This window comes from Salvelinus sp. IW2-2015, linkage group LG22, assembly GCF_002910315.2.
Source record: "Salvelinus sp. IW2-2015 linkage group LG22, ASM291031v2, whole genome shotgun sequence".
Classification (NCBI taxonomy): Eukaryota; Metazoa; Chordata; class Actinopteri; order Salmoniformes; family Salmonidae; genus Salvelinus; species Salvelinus sp. IW2-2015.
Genome location: NC_036862.1, coordinates 5,029,222 through 5,054,166, shown reverse-complemented (window position 1 = coordinate 5,054,166; position 24,945 = coordinate 5,029,222). Strand labels below are relative to the sequence as shown.

Sequence of the window (24,945 nt, the reverse complement as noted above, 5' to 3'; positions counted from 1 at the left end):
CGGACCCTTACAGGCGGATGCTCCGGGCTCGCTTTCCATGGAGAGACGGCTGATGGCGGCGCTGGAAGTGGCCCCCAGCTCGGACAGGGTGCGTCGGGCAGGGGCCATGGGCAACACTGGTTTGGGGATGTCGTAGCCGTTTTCCTCCACTACCTCCTCAGGGGGCTCCCGGACCGGGCAGGGGATCTCCCAGATGGGACAATTGGTACTGGCCAAGGGGGGCAGCTCAGAGTAATCTGGGGAACGGAGGGATTCACAGTGGGGTCAGAGGGGTGAAATGAAACAATGGCATTTTAATCTCTTTGAATAGAATGGAATTGAATAGAATACAGTGGGATAGAATAGAATACAGTGGGATGGAATACAGTGGGATAGATCAGTGGGCTAAAATGAGAATAGAGCTGGAGTGCTGAAYTAGCAAAGATGGGGTATACTGCATGTGTGTTTATAATAAGCAGAAGTAGATGGGGTTTAGTAACAGAGAGTTGCCAAAAAGTACTGGTCAATAGTGAACTATGTAGTGAAAATGGTGCCAATTGGCACACAGACAGTGTTGCGGTAGGGCAGTACCCGAGTCTCTGGCCAGGTGAGCCTGGGCCTGGACGTTATACATGGCTTCATACATTTGAGGTCCTTCATCCAGGTCATTCAGCATGGGCCTACCAAACACAGGAAGGGGAGGGAGACTAATAGGACATGACATCATATGGCCAGATAAGTTAAATAAAAATAAAAACAAAAAAAATTGTGTTTTTCGCTATTGACGTGCAATCAAATGTCAGAATAAGAAAATACATAACAGAAGATGTACACAGTACCCCTACAATATCATCAACGAACTTACAGTGAAGTTTTTTTTCAATGAGAGGATATGCTGACTTAGAGCAGAGGGTGCTTACCATGAGTTGAGAGAGGTAGGCTGGGGAGGTTTGGGGACTGGGGTCTCTGCCACCACAAGGGGAGCTGCCATGGGGGCCAGGACGGGCCGAGAGGTGGGGATCATGTAGTCGGACTCCTCGTCACTCTCGTAGGCCTCCTCCCCAGCCACTGGCTTCAGACCTGGATGGGCTCTGACAACGCACAGAGAGAGAGAGGGGGACACTTCATATAACCAAGGCCAGGAGATTTTGGGACCTGATCAGGGAAAACTCTAGGTTCTGAGTATAGGCTATACCTAGGACAGAGTTTTTCATGGGTAAAGTCACTTGGTGAAGGAAAAACTCCTGGCCCTATACATCATACAACACATTCACACAGCAGGGAGAGGAGTGTGTGTCCTTCACTGCACCTTGTTGACAGAGCATAGATGGCATTGGCCGAGACTGACGGCTTCACTTTGGGGTTGTCATACGCCTGACTGCCAGACGCCGTGCCTCCAAAACTCTGGGGAGGAACAGAGAAGACAGACAAGACACACAGTCAGACACAGCTAAAGTCCTATTTCTGTAAATACCAATTTGTGATCCCCATACAAATTGTACACAGTCTTGGTATAGGTTAAATCCATGTCTGTGAAACCACATTTAACCAACTGCTCTAACAGAAGCTAGTATTATACCTGGGCTCCCTTCTCCAGCTGATGATCCAGACTGAGCGAGCTGTTGTTCCGCTGTCCGTCTGTGCATCCGTCTAGCGCTGAGGGTAGGGCCAGGGGGAGCGAGTGTCTGTTGGAGAGCTCCCGGACCCCCCGCGTGTCTCCCACAACGGGTGGCTGTCCGGGGGCCTTGGGCACTGGCCTGGGGTTCCAGTCGGCCAGGTTGCGGTTGGGCGGGGCCGGGGGMAGCTTGGGCTCCCCCAGGGGGGTGCAGGGTAGGGGACGTCTGCCGAGCCACCCGTCAGGCCCGGCAGAGAGAGGTCTGTCTGGGGGAGGAGGGGGTGGCAGGTCCCTCAGGGCTGGGGGCAGGGGGAGAGGCTTGTCCTTGTGGTGGGAGGACGCCTAGGGGAAAGGAGAACACAATTACAGACCGTGAGGACAATCAATTGAATCTGTTTTCAAAGGAGGAAGTAGCCTTTGTCAACTTATTTGTCAACTTATTATTATTAACAGCTGTCATGCCTTTGGTTTTTTAAGAAAGTTGTTTGAGGTTTTTGGTTTAATTATTATTTTGTCCTCAAACAGTGGCTAAATAGGCCCCTCTCTCACACATTTCAACTTGTAACATTCCCATTTGTCTATTGCTGTTTGATGAGCAGAGAGCTTGCCTTGGATGTGGCCCCTGGGCTGGATGCTCCTGGGGGGTTGGGCGGTCGGTGCTGCAGGAGGTCAAGGCGGGGGGGCACGGGGGGCAGGGAGGACTGSGGCGCCAGGGACATGGGCGAGGGGGGACGCTCCACCTGCAACGCACCAAATTCACCACCCCACAGCTCAGGAAGAGAGTTATGGATACTTTTCACTGCACTTACTCTTCAAAACCAGGGGGAAACTTTCCCCATCACGTCAAAGCTGTGTGTGTAGTCTCACTCTCAAAGTATTCGTCTATTCAAGCTTACTCCACTGGCTGAGTTCTGACGTGTTACAAAGAGACAGCTGAAAGATGCTGTCTCACAAGAGAAAAATAAAGACCCCGCACATCAAATACCTGGAAGAAGCAAAGCTAACCCGGAACCTTAGAAGTCAAAGATGAAAGCGATGTGATCTTACACTCTGAAGGTGCGGGAAAGAGAGAGGAAGAGGTCCTCAGAGGAGTTCAGTTTAGAGCGGGGGTGCACATTTATAGTCCACAAGGATTACAGTAGGCTATGTGCCAACATTCAGTCGGTAAACTTTGAGAGAAATTCGGTCACAAATAATACGTTTCTATCTGAACGTTCCACAATGTTGTGCCTTGCTGAACGTGGCCCAGGGAGAGGAAGAGTAATGTAAAGTTGTCCCTAGACACTTATCTTGGGTCAGTTTTCGCATTTTCCCCACTAAAATGTTAAGATTGGGGGAGGGGAAGCTGATCCTAGACCTGTACCTAGGGGAAACTTCACCCAGGAGCTACAGTAAGGAGGAAGAGGGCTCCAAATCAGATTTAAGGCCCAGCTAGACCACGCTCACCTTGGAACAGGCCAGCTTGCTCATCATGATGTGGGGGTCTTCCAGCCGGTCGTCGTCGTCTTCGTCGTAGCTGGGCGACGGGGCACCCTCCGCCCCGAAAATACCCCTGCTGCTCCCATAGGAGCCCCCTACGGGGTCCTTGGGGTCAAAGGGGTCAACCACGATGGGCTCCGTGCCCTTGATCTCACACCGGCAGAATGGGCAGCCCTGACCCTCCGACTCCTGAAGGAGAAGAAAAGAATCGAGAGGGAGATTAGGAACATTCATGTCTATATGAGAATGCACATGCATGCACCCACATATACACTTCCGTCCACTGACCCACACACCCACCGACCCGCCCTACACCCCCCCTTACCCAGCAGTGTGAAAGAGACTAGGGGTACAGTACCTGCCAGGCGGTGAGACAGGAGGTACACATGAGGTGACCGCAGGGCTCGATCTTCACGTCCTTGTCGTTCTCCGCACAGATCTTACACAGCTGGAAAGTGGAGCCCATCTCACAGTACAGCTCATATTGCTCCTGAGGACACACACACATAGATACACACAGTCAGCCATGGGATTTCAGCAGACCTCCCTGAGCACAGGGTAACACATTCATACAAATAGAGCACATTAAAGCACCCTTAGTTGAGTTTGGTTCGTACCGTATACGGCAACTAAAAAGAGCCAGGGTCATGTTCAGGAGGACACAGCGCGGCAAAACATTTTGAAACAGAAAACGAATGAGAATTTTCGACTGGACACGTTCATATGCGTTTCACTCAGTTTCCAAAACTTTTCCCCTACTAAACAGGACCCAAGATTCAGGAAGTGCAGTATGTACTGAGAGAGAGTGAGAGAGTGAGTGAGTGAGAGGAGACCTACCTGTGTGACTTTGATATGGTCTTGTGGCGAGGGCTCACACAGTCCCGTGAGGTCTGGGTTCTGGGTGCGCCCGTCGGGGAACAGGTAGCTGGGCAGAGGAGGTGGAACTCTGGTCACTCACAAGGGTAAAGCAACACACATAGGTTGTCTCAAATGACACCCTATTCCCCTTATGAAGTACACTACTACGGACTAGAGCCACACAGGGCTGCCACACAGGATCAAAAGCATGGCACACTATGGGGAATAGGGTGCAATTTGAGTCGCAGCCATACTGCGTGCTTCTGACTATATCTTTCATGTAGAGGCCTAAGTGATACTTTCATAGTGGCTTTATAGAACACATGCATCAGGCTCTTTGCAAAGCAAACCTTTCCACAGACTAATTCAGCATTTGATTACAGGTTTATACCGCAGCGTTTATGAAAACAAAACAGAAGTTTGAACACCGGCATACTCGAGGACAGTGGTTCCCAACTCCGGTCCTCGAGTACCCCCCCAATAGCACACCTTTCTGTTGAAACCCCCAGACAAACACACCCCAATTCAACTTGTCAAGGGGTTGATGATTAGTTGACGAGTAGAATCAGGTGTGCTTGTCCGGGGCCACAACAGAAAGGTGTACTGTTGGGGTTTACTCGAGGACCAGAGTCCGGAACCACTGCTGTAGTAGACGATATCATATCCACTATCCCCCCCTAACTACTGCACATTGCAAATCAAACTCTCCTGTTGCTTATGAAAACAGAAGAGGCAGACGCAACATGAGACGTGTTGGTTTGAGTTCAGTGGCATAGGGACTTTGAGACGTAGCCACATTGTTTATATGGGCGGGGGGGAGACAGAAATACAGGCGAGACAGAAAGAGAGAGAAACCGACACACAGAGAGAGAGGTTAGGGAACTCACAATCCTTCCCGGAAGCCGTCGATGAGGGCCTGGAAGAGGGGCTTGTTGTGGGGGATGGTCTGCAGGATGTTCCCATCTGCAGTGACGTAGCCGATGGCCCACTGGCCCAGCCGCGTGCAGCTCAGCCTGAAGATATAGCTGTGGAACACACACATACACACCAAGGACTAATGACAACAGGGGGAAAAAACGAAATAAAACGCCCAATCTCAGCTCATCCCCACCCTAAACAAACTCCTGGTGAGCTTCCCTGTCCTGAGTTCAATACTAAAGGACATATTTTCCTTAACAAGCCTTTTATAAAGCAATTGTGGGCATTACAAGCTTAGTAAACAATATACGGTACGCTTATAAATTGTACTGCTTATTTGTGCGCACACACCCACCCACCGCTTACAATGCAGTATATATGCTTACAATGCTTGTAAATGTTTGTACATCACAGAAACCTCAAGTATTATTAGTAGGAATATACACTATCCATAAATAGCTAAGCAAAGCTTATGCTTTAAAATCATTATAAATTAGTCAACTAGGCCTAAGAGGTGAATGAAGGCTAAATACTTGCTGCGTTGTGTCACACACTTGCTCTCTGTTGGAGCGAGTATTGACATCAGCCCAGTCTCTACAATACGTCCTATTGATGCTAGGTACCACGCCGTTCCATGTGCCACAGGGGGCACGTGAGACCGGGGGGGGGGGGTCATTCTGTGTCATTGTGTAAGTGTGTGTTAGGTTGGTGGTGCAAGGTTGGGTTTGTTAGTGGTGTGTAAGCTCATGTCAGACAGACTGTGTATGAACGCAGTGTGCTTAACAGTTGTCTAAGTAGCTGTATTGGAGCGTGAGAGTACGCGACAGCACGGGCAAGTCAGTGAGTTGATTATTTATAGATTTTTTTTCATATGCAGAGTAATGGTTATAATGAGGTTTGTAACGTGAATGAAAGTGCATAATAAACAGCAGCATCTGTCACTGTGTTTGTGCTTTGACATTAGCGGAGAAAGTGTATTTAGCGGAGGTGTGTGTGTGCTCCGGTCAGTGTGCATACGCTATGTGTGTGTGTTGATGTGCGCGTGTCACTGTTGCATGCGTCGGGTGTACGTATGTAGTCTCTCACTGACCTGCCAGGTTTGTGGATGAACTTCTGCAGCCGGGCCTTGACCTCATCGTAGGTGAGGAAGGCCATGTAGCCCGAATGAGTCACCGCCAGGCTGTTCCAGTTCCTCAGCAGAGATGACCAAGGCTGTACACACACACACGCGCACACACAGAGCGGGGGGTGAGTCCCGTCGTCTCAGAGTGGTACAACACCGTGGTACAACGTTGAGAGTAAAGCAAGAAATCATGACTGACTCTTAAAAGCTCCCTTTACTTTCTCCAGAGATGCAACCCTATCTTCATATCTTCATATCAGATCTGCCCCCGGGGAATGGTAATGTGGTAACGATAGTGAGAAGCTACGAAGGTACTGTACTAAGAGTCAATCACCCTGCGCTGCACTACCCCTGCCTGCTTGACTCAAATTAGAGTGTTACTCCGCCGGGAAGAGGAGGAGGAGGGACGGACGGATTCACAGAGTACACTGACACACCGTGAGGAACCATTTTCAGCTGGCTGGTCTTAAAAATGTATGCGCGGTGACAAGAGGAACGAGGAAATAGAGTTAGGCCAGTGATTGTGAAAGTTATACTGCTAGCGATGGAAGCTAATGCGCTATAAACCTCTTTAAAAATGTACTTAGCAATTAGCTAGCTTACATAGCGGTACAAAGGGGGATCCACACCAGTGAGTTTATGAGGTCCTTGGACACGTCAAAAACTGTGAAAGAAATTGTGAAGTGAATTCATGCTGATGGTTTAGAGGAAACACAACACGAAAAATAAAGTGGAAACACAATGGCCAAAGACATAGCCTTGTTCAACACAGTTAACCAATGGGTTATGCATGTATGGTGACCCAACAGACCCCAAAATGGCATCCTGTCACTTCAGATGTCATAAAAAAAATAATTGTGGCTGTAACTGTGAAAGCATTTATATTAGGGCACTTTTCTAAGCCCAGTCTATGCCCAATGTACACAACCCTAGGACACAGTCCTAGATTCAAGGCTATATCAGTCAGTTGTTTCAGCTTTGACTTCAGCTTCAGTCACTATATGACCAGAAAGAAAGCTACGTGTTCATCTTTACCTCAACCACTACCAGGTGCTAAGTGTCATGCACGCAGCATCACCAATATGAGCCATTAGCAAACCTACTACTTGTCATGACTCTCCTGGTCGAGGATCCAAGACTAGAGGTCGACTGATTTATCGGAATGGACGATTAATTAGGGCCGATTTCAAGTTTTCATAACAATCGGTAATCGGCATTTTTGGACACCGATCATGGCCGATTACATTGCACTCCACGAGGAGACTGCGTGGCAGGCTGACTATCTGTTATGCGAGTGCAGCATGGAGCCAAGGTAAGGTGCTAGCTAGCATTAAACATATCTTATAAAAAACTATCAATCTTAACATAATCACTAGTTAACTACACATGGTTGATGGTATTACTAGTTTATCTAGCTTGTCCTGCGTTGCATATAATCGGTGCGGTGCCTGTTAATTTATCATTGAATCATAGCCTACTTCGCCAAACGGGTGATTTAACAAGCGCATTCGCGAAAAAAGCACAGTCGTTGCACCAATATGTACCGAACCATAAACAACAACGCCTTTCTTAAAATCAATAAACAAGTATATATTTATAAACCTGCATATTTAGTTAATATTGCCGCCTGCTAACATTAATTTCTTTTAACTAGGGAAATTGCGTCACTTCTCTTGCGTTCTGTGCAACAGAGTCAGGGTATATGCAGCAGTTTGGGCCGCCTGGCTCGTTGCGAACTATGTGAAGACTATTTCTTCCTAACAAAGATAGCCAACTTCGCCAAACGGGGGATGATTTAACAAAAGCGCATTTGCAAAAAAGAATAATCATTGCACGAATGTACCTAACCATAAACAGCAGTGCCTTTCTTAAAATCAATACACAGAATATATATTTTTTTAAACCTACATATTTAGTTAAAAGAAATTCATGTTTGCAGGCAATATTAAACTAGGGAAATTGTGTCACTTCTCTTGCGTTCATTGCACGCATTCAGGGTATATGCAACAGTTGGGCAGCCTGGCTCGTTGCGAACTAATTTGCCAGAATGTTATGTAATTATTTACATTTACATTACATTTAAGTCATTTAGCAGACGCTCTTATCCAGAGCGACTTACAAATTGGTGCATTCACCTTATGATATCCAGTGGAACAACCACTTTACAATAGTGCATCTAACTCTTTTAAGGGGGGGGGGGGGTTAGGAAGGATTACTTTATCCTATCCTAGGTATTCCTTAAAGAGGTGGGGTTTCAGGTGTCTCCGGAAGGTGGTGATTGACTCCGCTGACCTGGCGTCGTGAGGGAGTTTGGTCTGTTGGTAGGTGATCAAATACTTATGTCATGCAATAAAATGCAAATTATTTACTTAAAAATCATACAATGTGATTTTCTGGATTTTTGTTTTAGATTCCGTCTCTCACAGTTGAAGTGTACCTATGATAAAAATTACAGACCTCTACATGCTTTGTAAGTAGGAAAACCTGCAAAATCGGCAGTGTATCAAATACTTGTTCTCCCCACTGTATATAAATTAAATAAAATCGGCCGACTAATCGGTATCGTCTTTTTTTGGTCCTCCAATAATCGGTATCGGCGTTGAAAAATCATAATCGGTCGACCTCTATGCAAGACCTCAGATCAGCTTGGCAAAAGGCTGACAGATAGCCATTTTAACCTGGGCAGGTTTTATGACACCTCACACCAATCGTAAATCTTATGCAGCAGAGAACCCTCTCTTGCTCTTTAGTATTACTAAAGGAATGCCTTTGTCCCCAATGAAGACTTTTGCAGCCAAAACTATAACACCCAAAGAGTGAACTTTGGAACAATATTTCTAAGATAGGAATGTTAAGATTGGTCAGTGGGGATCTAATAAATAATCATGTCATATTGCTTTTCATTTTGTGTTATTAACTGTATGAACCAAATACTGTAACTTATGAAGGAAACCAACTTTAGCTGTTAAGTTTCCATCCAATATGATGTTAATACAATACAAAKAAACTATTTTTGTTAACTTCTCTGGGATAGGTGGCAGTATTTTCATGTCCGGATGAAAAGCGTGTCTAAAGTAAACTTCCTGCTACTCAGGCCGAGAAGCTAAGATATGCATATTATTAGTAGATTTGGATAGAAAACACTCTGAAGTTTCTAAAACTGTTTGAATCATGTCTGTGTATAACAGAACTTATTTGGCAGGCGAAACCCCGGGAACAAACCACTCAAAAAACAATTTTTTTTTGAGGTCACTCTCTTTTCAATGTGTTTTCATTGGGAATCCAGATTTCTAAGGGACCTTCTTGCAGTTCCTATCGCTTCCACTGGATGTCAACAGTCTTTAGAAATTGGTTGAGGTTTTTCCTTTGAGAAATTAAGAAGTAGCACTGTTCAGAATGAGGCTCGAGGGAAGTGTACTCTTTGTTAGAGGCGCGTGACCTGAAAGCTAGCTACACTTTGTTTTCCTCCGGTATTGAAAACAGATCATCCCGTCTTAACTTTGATCGATTATTCACGTTAAAAAATACCTAAAGTTGTATTACAAAAGTAGTTTGAAATGTTTGGACAAAGCTTACGGGTAACTTATGAAACTTATGCATTTTCACTGGATGTTGGCCGGTGGGATGCTAGCGTCCCACATATCCCAGAGAGGTTAAGATAGGAATGTGATTTTTGTTTTCAAACGAGATCGTAGTTTTCATGTCCCYTGCACATTAACTAAGCCATGCCCCAAATGAGGTCAGAAGAGCATGTCAGTGAGACGGAACCGCCCTTTTCGACCAGAGTGCTTAAAAGGACTCGCTAAGAATTAACTCCCAGACSAGCAAACGTGAAACGTGAGCTAAAAGTTACAAATGGTTGAAACTCTGAAACTCAACACGAGGTGAAGAAGTTAACCTCACTAGACCCAAACATTGACAGTCTGCAGCTGTGCATGTAAAGGGGTCTAGAACTTTGACTATCTACCCGAGTAAGAAAAGTGTCGAGAAGCTCACCTCTGAAAATCACTGGTGAATCATTGAGAAGCCACATACAACTAAGGACATTGTGACCTCTGGTGGACAACCAGAGCCTTACACCCTTCGAGACATTCCCCATAGAAGGATCGATTGGTTTCAACAGAGAGACGAAGAACAAAGACATCTACAAATAAATACAGTTGAAGTCGGAAGTTTACATACACTTAGGTTGGAGTCATTAAAACTTGTTTTTCAACCACTCTACAAATTTCTTCATAGCAAACTATAGTTTTGGCAAGTTGGTTAGGACATCTACTTTGTGCATGACAAGTAATTTTCCAACAATTGTTTACAAAAAGATGAATTCACTTATAATTCACTGTATCACAATTCCAGTGGGTTAGAAGTTTACATACACTAAGTTGACTGTGCCTTTAAACAGCTTGGAAAATTACCAAAAATTATGTCATGGCTTTAGAAGCTTCTGATAGGCTAATTGACATCATTTGAGTCAATTGGAGGTGTACCTGTGGATACATTGAGGCCTACCTTCAAACTCAGTGCCTATTTGCTTGACATCATGGGAAAATCAAAAGAAATCAGCCAAGACCTCAGAAAATAAGTTGTAGACCTCCACAAGTCTGGTTCATCCTTGGGAGCAATTTCCAAACGCCTGAAGTTACCAAGTTCATCTGTACAAACAATAGTACGCAAGTGTAAACACCATGGGACCACGCTGCCGTCATACCGCTCAGGAAGGAGACACGTTCGGTCTCCTAGAGATGAACGTACTTTGGTGCATAAAGTGCAAATCATTCCCAGAACAACAGCAAAGGACCTAGTGAAGATGCTGGAGGAAACCGGTACAAAAGTATCTATATCCACAGTAAAATGAGTCCTATATCGACATAACCTGAAAGGCCGCTCGGCAAGGAAGAAGCCACTGCTCCAAAACCGCCATAAAAAAGCCAGACTACGGTTTGCAACTGCACATTGGGACAAAGATCTTAAATGTCCTCTGGTCTTTTGAAACAAAAATAGAACAGTTTGGCCATAATGACCATTGTTATATTTGGAGGAAAAAGGGGGAGGCTTGCAAGCCGAAGAACACCATCCCAACCGTGAAGCACGGGGGTGGCAGCATCATGTGGGGGTGCTTTGCTGCAGGAGGGACTGGTGCACTCACAAAATAGATGGCATCATGTGGAGAGTAAATGTTGTGGATATATTGAAGCAACATCTCAAGACATCAGTCAGGACGTTAAAGCTTGGTTGCAAATGGGTCTTCCAAATGGACAATGACACCAAGCATATTTCCAAAGTTGTGCAAAATGGCTTAAGGACAACAAAATCAAGGTATTGGAGTGGCCATCACAAAGCTCTGACCTCAATCCTATAGAAAATTTGTGGACAGCCTASAAACCTGACTCAGTTACACCAGCTCTGTCAGGAGGAATGGGACAAAATTCACCCAACTTATTGTGGGAAGCTTGTGGAAGGCTACCCGAAACATTTGACCCAAGTTAAACAATTTAAAGGCAATGCTACCAAATACTAATTGAGAGTATGCAAACTTCTGACCCACTGGGAATATGATGAAAGAAATAAAAGCTGAAATAAATCATTCTCTCTACCATTATTCTGACATTTCACATTCTTAAAATAAAGTGGTGATCCTAACTGACCTAAAACAGGGAATTTTTACTTGGATTAAATGTCAGGAATTGTGAAAAACTGAGTTTAAATGTATTTGGCTAAGGTGTATGTACACTTCCGACTTCAACTGTACATTGCATTTCTTACCCAGACGGACGGTGGTTCATGTGCAAGGTTTATGATTAATGTGAGAATAGTTATAGAAATGTATCCACGATAAACGYCCCTTTATCTCTCGCTTWCCCCACCCCCYCGCCACTGTGTAACAAGCCATCATATCTTGTCAGTCCACAAGGGACTTTTGTCTCATGTAAGTGTGTATGTGTATTCTGTGTTGTTATTTAGTAAATAAATAATTACATCAATTTGTGTAGAACTGAATAATCAGAAAAGGCTGGGGTTCTTGCGGATTCAAGAAGTCTGCGACGTTCAGAATGAGACTGATATGAGGTAATGGTTACTAAATGACAGTTATCGATATATCTTATATTAGTGATGCACCGATATTACATTTTTGGCCTATACCGATATCCAATATTTTCCTTGACAAAAAAACGATACCCGATATTTACAATTTTAGCGGCCTTTTACGCATTCTAGTATAGTTAACACACACACACACACACACACACACGGACACAGGCACTCCATCTCAGTGCAAGAGGCGTCACTACAGTCCCTGGTTTGAATCTAGGCTGTATCACATCCGGCCGTGATTGGGAGTCCCATAGTGCGGCGCACAATTGGCCCAGTGCCGTCTGGGCCATCATTGTAAATAACAATTTGTTCTTAACTGACTTGCCTAGTTAAATAAAGGTTACACACACACACACATTATTTTGTTGGCATTTACACATGTCCCCATTACTAGTAAAACAATCAAAACKTATTTATTTCACTTWCTTGCTGTGCTGTTTTGTTATTAATTTGTTCAGTCGTTTCATTCTCAACCAGGATTTCTATGGAATGCCGTTTGGGTCTTTATGTGTCAAAAAAGATACACGTCAAAGTGTTATTTGACACGTCAAATAACACAACATCTGCTTCAGTAGCTATAGTTAGCTAGCTAACTATATAGCTAGGTGTCATCATCTAAAATAACCCTAATTCTTCCTAGTTCTTATTTGATTAATGGTTGTCCGACCCATCTATGTGAAGCTAGCCACAATAAGGATTAGCCACAAGTGGACTTTCGGTTAGCCTTTAAAATAAAACTATGGCATAATTCTACTATTTGTATTCATTTGCATTACTGTCAATGACATACTTTTATTTTGAAGGCAAACCGTAAATTACATTATTGTGCATAATTCTTATTGTGGCTAGCTTCACAACACATAACCTTGTGCGGTCGAGCCTCACTAGCCAGATTAAGCTAGCTGGCTGCTTATAATATTAGCTTGGGAAACAGGGTTAAGTTGCTGACTAGCTATTTATTTTCATGAACTGAAGTTCAATTTCAATAGGCGAACAACAAGTGGCAACCTAGCTAMTACTTACACACAAGGATTCCTAAATCATTGATAAGAATAATGAAAATGACTGTAGGTTCTACTGGTCATTGTTTTCAGGTTGGATGTATTGGTGCTAGCTAGGTACCAAGCTAAAGCTAGCTACCCCAGAAGTTGCGGTCGACCAAATTATGCTTTATTACCAACGCGGTATTGTAAACACATCGTTTGTGGCCGGTGTTTGCTAGTTTGCAGACTTTTTTTGTACAGCTTTGACAGCGATACTGTATATTTTTTGACATGCAAAGACCCAAACGGCGTTCCATAGTATGTATGTTGTGAAGCTACACAAGCTAACTCCGGTAGGGAAACATCTGAAAAATAGCGCACTTGCTAGTGCGTACCRGTGCGCGACCAGTCGGCAAAAGCCAACATCACCCACGACAGAGAACGGTTGATTGTCAAGGGCAATGAATTCCATTATCTTGGCGTTAATGGATTTCACCTTTGAGTTGTCTCGCTGAAATTTTGTTACTCTTTCAAATGACTGCTCGATCCACACAACAGACATTGGTGGGCTAGTTTAGGAATGAGTTGAATTCGGGAGATGGTAACTCGTTAAACAACAACTTCCATGGTGCCCGAAATTCCAAATGAGTTAGTTGTTACGTGATTAATTAAATCTGGTAACAATTAAACATAAGTTAGTTGATTCTATAAATAAGTCATCACATTAATCAAAGTCACGTCACACGGCACTGAATCTAACCGTCAGATAGCACAGGAGCCATAGTTATAGATAAGACATCCATGGCAGACAGCAGTCCTAATTATACATTTACTACTACCAGTATTTTTATCGTCAGTTGGCTATTGTATAAAGGTAGCTAGTAGCAAACGGACACGTCACAAATGGCACCCTATTCCATATAGTGCACTACTTCAGACCACCCTGTCTTGTTACTAACTAGAAATGATGCATCCATCCTACTGCAGTGTCTCCTTTATCCATCTATCCATCATACAGGTTGATTCACATGCTGATGAGAAGCATGACCTTGATGTCCAGGGGCTTCAAAAGAACATGAGCGCTGTCGGCAAACACGCCGCAGCTATTTCTAGGGCGCTTCTAAAAGCCAAAATAAAGAGCCTGTATTCAGCTGTTCAGCACGACTCGCAGCCAGCCAGCCATCTAGGTTGCACCGCATCCAATCCACTCACTGTCACACAAGCCAGGGAGCTAGCTACGGCCTAATGAAATGAAGAAACCATCAAATCAAATATTAGTTGTCCCTTAGAAACAAATTGGGAACATTTATATAAACCTTCGCTTTTAGGTTTTGAAATTGCCATGTAAGTGGCGTGGGTCATATTCATTAGGCACCAGACAGAAGAAAATGGACTGAAACAAGGAGCAACCACTTGGACTTGTCCAATAAGAAACACCTCATTTTCATTTTCCGTCGCAAAACGTTTTACAATATTTTCCCGGTGCGTGCCCTAATGAATACAACCCTGTGCTTTGTGCATCATAGAGCTAACTATAATGAGACAATAACTTAGTTGGTTGTTGGTCTTTTAGCATTTAGCAGCAGCATTAAACATGACGTGTGTGAAGAAGAGCAGCGGGGGGGGGTCCCCCCGGATACAGGTTCATCTAAATTGAAACCAATCCAAGACTAGGCTTAAACTTAATCTTCAATGCAACTAGAATAGAATCTGAAGTGTCAGATTCCGAGGTCCTTTGTGACAGGACGGATATATTGTGGTACAGTTTGTGCCTCACAGCTGACCAGCAGGCCCAGTAAGCGCTCTCTGTTCAGTGGCCACTTAAGGACTTGATAGAATTAGCCCAAAAACACCACTCCTCTCCAAGGCACTTCATTTCATCCAGTCTCCTGACTCCCTGTAAAGCAGCGATTCCCAACTGGTGGGTCGTGACCCAGGTTTGAATGGGTTGAGTGTTTTTTAAATATATACTCCAGTCTGAATTGAAATGACTAAGACCAGGTAGAAAGTGTGTAGAAATAATAATGAACCTTTACATTTAAATAATTTTACCTCCAAATTACTTTTCTTCAATCGTAGTATTTTCAATGTAGAATTATTCATTGAGAGTATTTGGTTGATTTTATAGTCTCAAACCAGAATAGGGACAAAATTGAATTATTGAAAATGAAAAAGATGGGACTGTTGTTCCCTTGTCATATAATTGGCACATTTACTATCAATATAGAATAAAACAGTTCTCCAGATTGCATTTTGGCAAAAAATAAATAAAATCACGATGCGAATATTAGATCGCGACTCAGACAACCTGGTTCAATATGGGTCCCGAGGCAAAACCAGTTGAGAACCACTGCTGTAAAGTGGGTTCTTTAAGAGTTGGAGCCTGCATTATGCCAACAACAAGGGGCAGCAAGAGGCCTATATTCAGCCTGGACACACGTGAAGCAGCCACTCAACTCAAAACACTGGCTCCCTGTCTCTCTCTCAGCAGGCAGCCAGGGATGCAGACAACTGCCACCCAATAACACATAGCAGCGAAACACACACGGCCACAATAGTCTTGCTTTGGAAACCCCATGGGTAGTTARAAAGTGTTGCTATGGTAATGAGCATTGTTAAACCCTTTTTCTCAACTTATCTCTCAAGAGAAWGTGTGTACGTTGTCGCAGTGGGAAGTAGTACAAAGGGGGAAGTGTGTGATTGTGTGAGTTTGCGTGCGTCCATGTGTGTGTGTGTGCATGCGAGTGTAGGCCCGACCTGGAAGAGCCTGGTGAAGATGTCAAACTCGAAGACGGAGATGTAGTCGTTGCAGGCGAGGTCGATGGTGGACTTGAGGGCCATGGCTTCCAGGCCCGAGCTGATGGGGTGGAACTCGTGCAGTGCCTGCCGGAACACCTTCCAAGGCACTATAGTCCTGAGAACACATCAGGACAACATGTTTACGATACTATACCCATTGAGCTGAACAAGCAACATCGATGCAGTGTATTAAAGCTTCCCTGTTATTGCACTTACAATGTCCGATCCCACTTCTGATTTGACCCTTAATATGGACGTTCCACACAATGTTATTTGCTACAGTGCAACAATAGAGTTTAGGTCAGGGGTCAGCAATGACATTAAGCCACGGCCGATTCTGTTCTTTTTATGGACACATTTTCGTCAGGCCATATGAAATCACGTGGGCTTAATTTGACCAGTTCCTTTTCCTGGTTCCGGCAACTGACAAAAAATGTGACTAATAAAACAAGGATAGTAAASAAAAAAATCTACTCAAGTAACTACTTTCTATCTGCTTATCTAGGCTACCTCACATAGCTTGAAAAGGTCAAAGCCATTTCCTTCTTCCTGTTTCCATCATGTGGTGCATAAATATATCCAGTCTTACCACTTAGATGTAAATACATCCACCGTGACTAGCTAGCTTGCAGCAAATGTCTACTTTTTTTGCAGAGAGCAGAGGTGGACTCACTTGTCCCCAAACGATCTTCTCCAGAACTCGGCGGCGTCAGCCTTGGTGATTCGGAAGTTATCCCCCTGGAACAGGCCGTTGGGGAAGATGGCTTTGAGCTCGGCCAGCATGTGACTGAAGATCAGCGACAACTTGGTCAGGTTCCGTCTACAGAAGAGGAACAGAGAGAGAGTATTGTACAACTTCATGTTAGATGGTTCCTCACCCTGAAAGTACTCTTATGGGCCAGGASAAAACTAACCCATGGGTTAGTTTTCTTTAAAACAGCCACTACACATATCAGCCAACTTTAGCCACCGATAGCTAACATGTCATGTTAACATGGCTTTGTAATTTCCACGCCACAACATAGATAGAGGCCAGGGGCTGAGCTTCRTGGTGGAAGCTGAGAGAGAGAGAGCGCCAGGAGGGACCAGACCCCCATCACGCTACACATGCTAGCCTGGGCCTTGGATGTGCAAGCTGGGGTTTGACGGGCAGAAGGGAGGGTTGGTTGGAGGGAGGTGAGGCCACGACATGCCTGGTACATTTTTCTGATTCCAGCCGCCCCTGGGCACATGAGCAGCGAGGTGGGGAAGGAGGGCGAGCGCAGTGGCGGCAGAGGGGAGAAAGTGGGGGGGGGAAGCGCGTGATTTACGGGATAGCACAGTGAGGGATTGTGCGAGGCTCTTGGAGCCGGGACAATTGACATGCACAAGAGAGCGCGAGTGTGGCGGCAGCGTCGTCGCAGCTGCTTCCAACCAGATTCTCCCTCTCCTCTCACTCCACAATGCCAGCACAGGGGAAGGGAGGGGAGAGAGAGGAGGACAGACTTAAGATGAGCTCGAAAAAACAGTGAGGATACAGACACCCTGACAAATTGTGTGAGTTGAGTGTGTGTGTGTGTGTGTGTGTGTGTGAGATTTACACAGGGTGTCCACCTCATTTAGCTATTTTTTTGCCATGAACTTCCCCAGGCTTCCAGTTTTAGGGAAGCCTGGTTCTTGACGAGGCTCGTGTGGGCATTGCTCTGTAGGTGGCAGTGCCCTCGGTGAAGCACACCTGTGCTCAGTCACTGTGTGTGTGTGTGAGAGACTAGTGTATGTGTGTGTGTGTGTAGTCACCATTAAGTGAAACTTTCTAGAAAACAATGAGTTACTGTCAATCTGAGAGTGATATTGCTTATGAGGTTACAGTGTGCGTGTGATTCCTTTCCTCATATCTCTGACTAGGGTAGGACTCTTGCTATGTATTTCTCTGTGCGACTGGGCATGGCACCAATGCTACAAGGAGAGGCAAGGGGGCCCTAACCCTTAAATGCATCTCATGTATGTTGATTGATACAGAGACCAGCCTAGTGGATAGTGGAGTTGACACTCTGCTTAGTCCACACACTCCTAAAAGAGGGCAAGGGGTGGTGCTATTAAAAACATTGTTTACAATCCTCTCAAGTGCATACGGGCTCCCGAGTGGCGCAGCGGTCTAAGGCACTGCATCTCAGTGCAAGGGCCGTCACTGCAGTCCCTGGTTCGAATCCAGGCTGCATCACATCCGGCCGTGAATGGGAGCCCCATAGGGCGGCGCACAATTGGCCCAGCGTCAATTGGCCCAGCGGTTTGGCCGGGGTAGGCCGTCATTGTAAATAAGAATTWGTCAAATTAGTCCTATACGCGTCTGTATGTGTCATCTGCTTTAACTCAAAACCAAAACAGATACAAACAGCAGCACCCAACAAAAGTTAGTTAGAATTTTCGAAAAACTACACCAACTCACAAATACATCCATTTATTATTTATGTCCATTCCTTTTCCGCTGAAAAACCCAAGGACATCATTAGCCGGAGAGAGGGAGAGAAAGAGAGTGTGTTTCTAAGTAAATGCAACCTCAGTGAGTGGGCTGCTGGGTGTTTTGCTAACCCCGGCATTGGCATTTCTCTCGCGTTCAAAATGGCACACTATTCCCCATATAGTGCACTACTTTCGCCAAAAGTAGTGCACTATATAGGCAAAATGGTGCCACTTGTGATGCAGTCCTGTTCTTATTCTGCATGCGCTAGTTAACCCGCAGATACATATGCCCCCTCAATCCAGCGCTGCCTCGACAATTAAGCATAGATCCTCGCCGTTACCGCGGGGATGGGCCAAGCTCTCCCTGGATACGGTGCTGACCTTTGACCTGCAGCTGGCTGCTCCCTTCCCGTTTACGGTTTTCTGAGATAGAAAGCGAGAAAGTTAAAGCCGCGGACCACTTGAAGCCAATTACTGGACGGACGGACGGTCTGGGGGACTAAATGACAGTGGCTGCACACATTAGGCCTACATGACATKSGGGGGGGGGGGGGGGGTTGACATMRTGCAAGCCTGGTGGTAGGCCTTCTTTCAACGCAATACAATGTACCAWCAGTCTGTGAACTAGGATCCTCAACACCCAGCGTGCAGCAGCAACAAAAGCACGCCACAATACTCATATTGACACTTCAACAGAAAAAAAAAGAAACACCGCTGCCACAAGATGGAAAAACTGGGTTCCCMTTTCATCACAGTCTTCACATTATAACATTGAACTCTCCGGAAGTGGCTTCGCACCAGATCTCTGATAGGAAACAGCAGTGACAGGAGACGTACGCATCCACCCTGATCAAGACTCGGAAAGACACAAGTCACTGCCTCACCCCTGAAAAATGTTCACTCAGTGCTATTACGTGCTAACAGTGTGAGATATCAACCAATGCCTAATCTTACCATTTCCTGTCTAAATAGCCTTTACCACACTTGCATAGCCTAGTTGCTGTGTCGCCAGGCCAAATAGGAAACTGTTAATAGCCTAATGTTGCTCGTAATCTAGTGTGAGGACTAGATTATCTGTATTATTTTGAAACTGACAGCGGAACGCCATAAATAAACATGATGCAGTGTTGCCTCCGTGTGCGTTTGTGTTCGCGTGCATATATGTGTACGTGCCTGTGTGCGTGCGTGCGTGCGTGCGTGTGTGTGTGTGTGTGTGTGTGTTTCTCTTATCTACTGATGCGAGTATGTGTTCAGTCTTCGGGTCTGTTGCGTGTAGAATATCCTAGCCGCAAGACACTAAGCCAAGAAATTGTGAGATACAGCTTTTGATCGCCGATGGATAGGCCTAGTACACAGTTCTGACTCGGTCTGCCTGGTGGCCGACCTTCCTATACTGTGCCCCTCCCCTCTCTCTCCATCCCTCGCTAGCTTGCTATGAAAGTTGCAAATGTTCTTGGAAGTACGGCAACTAAACAGTTTCCTCCGTTCCAAAAACACTGAATCTTAGGAATCGATTCCTAGCAGAATCTAATCTTGACACTCAGAAATGAGAGTCGACACCGGGCAAGAAGTCGAGGAATCAACGTCATCATTGTTAACAGTTGGAAAATTGGCAGAGAAAGGAAAGCGACAGAAGCGAAGTCCTGTACGTAAGGCTGTCCCAGACTAAAAATAAAATAGTGGTCGACCTAGATTCGTCTGTTCCAATGGATTGGTAGACATTTTTAAACGTGTATTTTTCCCTATTTAGACACACCCTATGTGTTTTAATAAAATCAACTATATGTAGGCTACTGAGCTTGTCTGATGCTTTAAGCACACTGTGTTTAAATAATTAAGACACAAATGACTCGAGGGTGCCAGAGATCAAGAAAACCAGAAGAAAACCAGGTTGCAGTGATGCAACCAACCAGGATGCTCTCGATGGTGCCGCTGTAGAACTTTGAGGCTCTGAGGACCCATGCCAAATCTTTTCAATCTCCTGAGGGGCTTTGTTGTGCCCTCTTCACAACTGTCTTGGTGTGTTTGGACCATGATAGTTTGTTGGTGATGTGGACACCAAGGAACTTGAAGCTCTCAACCTGCTCCACTACAGCCCTGTCGATGAGAATGGGAGCATGCTTGGCACTCCTTTTCCTGTAGTCCACGATTATCTCCTTTGTCTTGTTCACGTTGAGGGAGAGGTTGTTATCCTGGCACCACACTGCCAGGTCTCTGACCTCCTCCCTATAGGCTGTCTCATCATTGTGTCGCCGGCAAAGTTAATGATGTTGTTGGAGTGGTGCTTGGCCATGCAGTCATGGGTGAACAAGGAGTACAGGAGGGGGCTGAGCACGCACCCGAGGGGTCCCCGTGTTGAGGTCCAGCGTGGCAGATGTGTTACCTACCCTTACCACCTGGGGGCGACCCATCAGGAAGTCCAGGATCCAGTTGCAGAAAGAGGTGTTTAGTCCCAGGGTCCTTAGCTTAGTGATGAGCATTAAGAGCACTATGGTGTTGAACGCTGAGCTGTAGTCAATGAATAGCATTCTCACGTAGGTGTTCCTTTTGTCCAGGTGGGAAAGGGTAGTGTGGAGTGCAACAGAGACTGCATAACTTGTGGATCTGTTGGGGTGGTATGCAAATTGGAGTGGGTCTTGGGTTTCTGGTATAATGGTGTTGATGTGAGCCATGACCAGCCTTTCAAAGCACTTCATAGCTACAGACGTGAATGCTACGGGTCGGTAGTCATTTAGGCAGGTTGCCTTCGTGTTCTTGGGCACAGAGACGATGGTGGTCTGCTTGAAACATGTTGGTATTACAGACTCAGTCAGGGACAGGTTGAAAATGTCAGTGAAGACACTTGCCAGTTGGTCAGCGCAAGCACGGGGTACAGATCCCGGTAATCCGTCTGGCCCTGCGGCCTTGTGAATGTTGACCTGTTTAAAGGTCTTAAATCACATCAGCTACGGAGAGCGTGATCACACAGTCGTCCGTAACAGCTGGTGCTCTCATGCACGCTTCAGTGTTGCTTGCCTCGATGCGCGCATAGAAGTAATTTAGCTGTCTGGTAGGCTCGTGTCACCGGGCAGCTCGCAGCTGTGCTTCGCTTTGTTGTCCGTAATAGTTTGAATGCCCTGCCACATCTGATGAGCGTCGGAGCCGGTGTAGTAGGATTCAATCGTAGTCCTGTATKGATGCTTTGCCTGTTTGATGGTTCGTCGGAAGTCATAGCAGGATTTCTTATAAGCGTCCGGGTTAGAGTCCCGCTCCTTGAAAGCAGCATCTCTACCCTTTAGCTCAGTGCGGATGTTGCCTGTAATGCATGGCTTTTGGATGCAGATGTACGTATGGTCACTGTGGGGACGACGTCATCGATGCACTTATTGATGAAGTCAGTGACTTATGTGGTATACTCCTCAATGCCATCGGAAGAATCCCGGAACATATTCCAGTCTCTGCTAGCAAAACAGTCCTGTAGCTTAGCATCTGCGTCGTCTGACCATTTTGGTATTGAGCAAGTCACTGGTAGTTTTTGCTTGTAAGCAGGAATCAGGAGGATAGAGTTATGGTCAGATTTGCCAAATGGAGGGCGAGCGAGAGCTTTGTATGCGTCTCTGTGTGTGGAGTAAAGATGGTCTAGAGTTTTTTTCCCCCTCTTGTTGCACATGCTGGTAGAAATTAGGTAAACCTGATTTAAGTTTCTCTGCATTAAAGTCCCTGGCCACTAGGAGTGCCAACTCTGGATGAGCATTTTCTTGTTTGCATATGGCCYTATACAGCTCGTTGAGTGCGGTCTTAGTGCCAGCATTGGTTTGTGTTGGTAAATAGACAGCTACGAAAAATATAGATGAAATCTCTAGGTAAATATAGTGTGGTCTACAGCTTATCATGAGATACTCTACCTCAGGTGAGCAAAACCTCAAGACTTCCTTGTTCCATCTTGCTAATGCACGGAAAACTCAGGCTATTCCAGGGGTCAGCAACCTTTTCCACTTGGAGTGCCAACTTATCTTACCATTTCTACCGATCTGCATGCCAGTTATGATTTTTATATGCACATTTTTAATTTAAACAGTTTTATTTAATTTATATACTGAAAAAAATATCTAAATTGTAATATGCAAAAATGTCAAAGATTTTACTGAGTTCATAAGGAAATCAGTCAATTGAAATAAATAAATTAGGCCCTAATCTATGGATTTCACATGGTAAGGGCGCAGCCAATCAGAATGAGTTTTCCCCCACAAAAGGGCTTTATTGCAGACAGAAATACACCTTAACACCCCCTCAGACAATCCCGCAGGTGAGAAATKAACATTAAATTCTTTGGCAAAAGCTGTGGCGGACATTCCTGCAGTCAGCATGTCAATTGCACGCTCACTCAAAACTTGGGCCATCTGTGGCATTGTGTTGTGTGACAAAACTGCACATTTCAGAGTAGCCTTTTATTGTCCCCAGCACAAGGTGCACCTGTGTAATGATAATGCTGTTTAATCAAATTCTTAACATGCCACACCTGTCAGACGAATGGATTACCTTGGCAAAGGAGAAATGCTCACTAACATGGATGTAAACAAATTTGTTGTCAATATTTGAGAGAAATAAGCTTTTTGTGCATTTGGAACATTTCTGGGATCTTTTATTTCAGCTGATAAAACATGGGACCAACACCTTACATATTGCATTTATATATTTTTTCAGTATAATAAAGTCTTCGAATCTCAAAATAAATGATCATGTGGGTAATCAAAATTATTTAAAAAATGACTTCTATAGCCATTGCCAACTATGTAAAAAAAAATAGCATACATAAAGCCAACAAATAAAAACATTGCAGCCTGCAGGTAGAAAATATCCTGATAAAAATAAATATTCTAGAAATCACATTGGCTAGGCATGGCCTGTCTGCAAAGAACATGAAACATTGTATCAACTATTAACTTGGGTCTGACCTAGCTACTGAAGCTCGAGCACATTTGCAACCATTTCCCCCCCCCCCACGCTGAGTGGTTACGGAAAGAGAGCTGGAAAGATGTTTAAAATAGGCTACGTTGAGGGACTATTCTTAATGGCTGTAAAAAGASTTTGGTCACTTGATGTTTGAGGTGAAGTAAAAAATTACTTTGAGAAGTTCCACACTGGTGGTGAGTTAAGACAATCAGAAATACTATCAGATCCCCAAATGGGCACATTTAGAGGCCTACATTTGCACACAGGCCAGGCAGGCATACTTCTATGTATAATCTGGTGCGCGTCTTTACTCAACATTGACAGGATCGCTTGAAACAAACGACAATGACAACTATTTATATAGTATGTATAAGCTGGAAGCAGAAGCGTTGTTGTTCAGTAGTTTACTCCAATTATAGGAGGGGGTGGTAGAGTTAGAAAGTAAAGGAAAATATATAAGTGTGTATTTGTGTATGTATATGCACGCATGTATATATATATATATATTTGCAAATTATATATATGGGGGATTGGAAGTGATACAGACAATTACATTGATGGAAGCTACAATCTACCCCCTAAAAGAATATATATATATATATATATATTTATATATATATAAAGAAATATCAATGAATAAATTAACAACTCCTAAATGGAATGAAATGAACTAAAACTAGTGTAGCCTAGGTTGTGCGGTCTGCAAACGTGTCCACTCAGACAATGAAAACTGTAAAAGACTAATCAAAATATATGTAATGCATTAACAGAAATTACCGTAACCAAACAAGCATTGTAGATGAGAAATGATGGGAATTAATGGTAAATGTACTACTGGTGATACTGGTGTGCCATACACGTGGCTTCCGCAATGGATTAGTCCACTGAGACAGGCGTGAATGAGACAGGTGTCTCATGCGCAATAAAATATATTTTGGACTGCTCTACAATTTTTTSCCCCCCATCTTGGTCGACCAACAGCCTATCCACCAAACAATCGACCAGTCGACTAAAAGGGKCAGCACTCCCTGTATGGCAATACTTTGAGAAGTTAAATGAGAAGGATATGCAAACTTTGCGAGGTGGAATTGAGGTACAGGTGCAATGCTTAACTATCTGAAAGGGACTCAGACCCAAACCATTGCTGGAAGCAGCACAGCTGTATTGTGAATTCACATGTACATTTTAAGATTATTTTCTTATTGATTTTTTTTTTTATGGCTGTTTAAACGTTAAATGTTTTCCCATTTGTCACACCACTAGTCAGAAACCAACCACAAATCGTCTGTCTGATCTTACAGAACCCATTAAGAAATAGCCTAACATTWCAGACAGAGCAGTTATATAAAAGTATGAATGGTGTATGAATGAATGAATGAATGAAGTGGCAAAGAATATGTCAAATTCAGCAGCCTAAAACACAGATAAGCAGACAATGAGTGACGCTGCAGTATGCATTATGCAAATGTAGGGCCACATTCTCTGCATGCACCACAAAAATGTACACATCCTTTTTTTGCATGATATTGTTATCCGACAGTGCATTTCCCTATTGCTAGAACTGATCCGTTCACATAGACCTTTGCCAGCAGATAAGATGGGATAGTCAAAGCCAATAGCCTGCTCCTGAGAGAGAAACTATTGTTTTACCAGCAGGCTGTCTGCCCGTCTAGTCAGGCACATTTATAGAAAATAGGAAGTCATACTTTATCTTAGGCCAGAGCTTT

General features: G+C 44.5%; 1 protein-coding gene across 2 annotated transcripts in view; it reads right to left on the bottom strand.

The window, feature by feature from the left end:
- cbl (Cbl proto-oncogene, E3 ubiquitin protein ligase) overlaps nucleotides 1-24,945 on the bottom strand; it is a 52,638-nt gene that overhangs the window by 5,733 nt on the left and 21,960 nt on the right. Inside the window, exons 3-15 of one of the 2 annotated variants that reach the window (XM_023966470.2) lie at nucleotides 16,521-16,667; nucleotides 15,806-15,962; nucleotides 5,940-6,061; nucleotides 4,819-4,956; nucleotides 3,911-3,998; nucleotides 3,432-3,563; nucleotides 3,041-3,262; nucleotides 2,203-2,334; nucleotides 1,559-1,936; nucleotides 1,289-1,383; nucleotides 900-1,070; nucleotides 571-659; nucleotides 6-236 (exon numbers count right to left, since the gene is read on the bottom strand). In XM_023966470.2, coding sequence (XP_023822238.1) covers nucleotides 6-236; nucleotides 571-659; nucleotides 900-1,070; nucleotides 1,289-1,383; nucleotides 1,559-1,936; nucleotides 2,203-2,334; nucleotides 3,041-3,262; nucleotides 3,432-3,563; nucleotides 3,911-3,998; nucleotides 4,819-4,956; nucleotides 5,940-6,061; nucleotides 15,806-15,962; nucleotides 16,521-16,667 — 2,102 coding nt within the window. The remainder of the gene's footprint in view (nucleotides 1-5; nucleotides 237-570; nucleotides 660-899; nucleotides 1,071-1,288; nucleotides 1,384-1,558; nucleotides 1,937-2,202; nucleotides 2,335-3,040; nucleotides 3,263-3,431; nucleotides 3,564-3,910; nucleotides 3,999-4,818; nucleotides 4,957-5,939; nucleotides 6,062-15,805; nucleotides 15,963-16,520; nucleotides 16,668-24,945) is intronic. The other variant, XM_023966471.2, reaches the window with a different exon arrangement.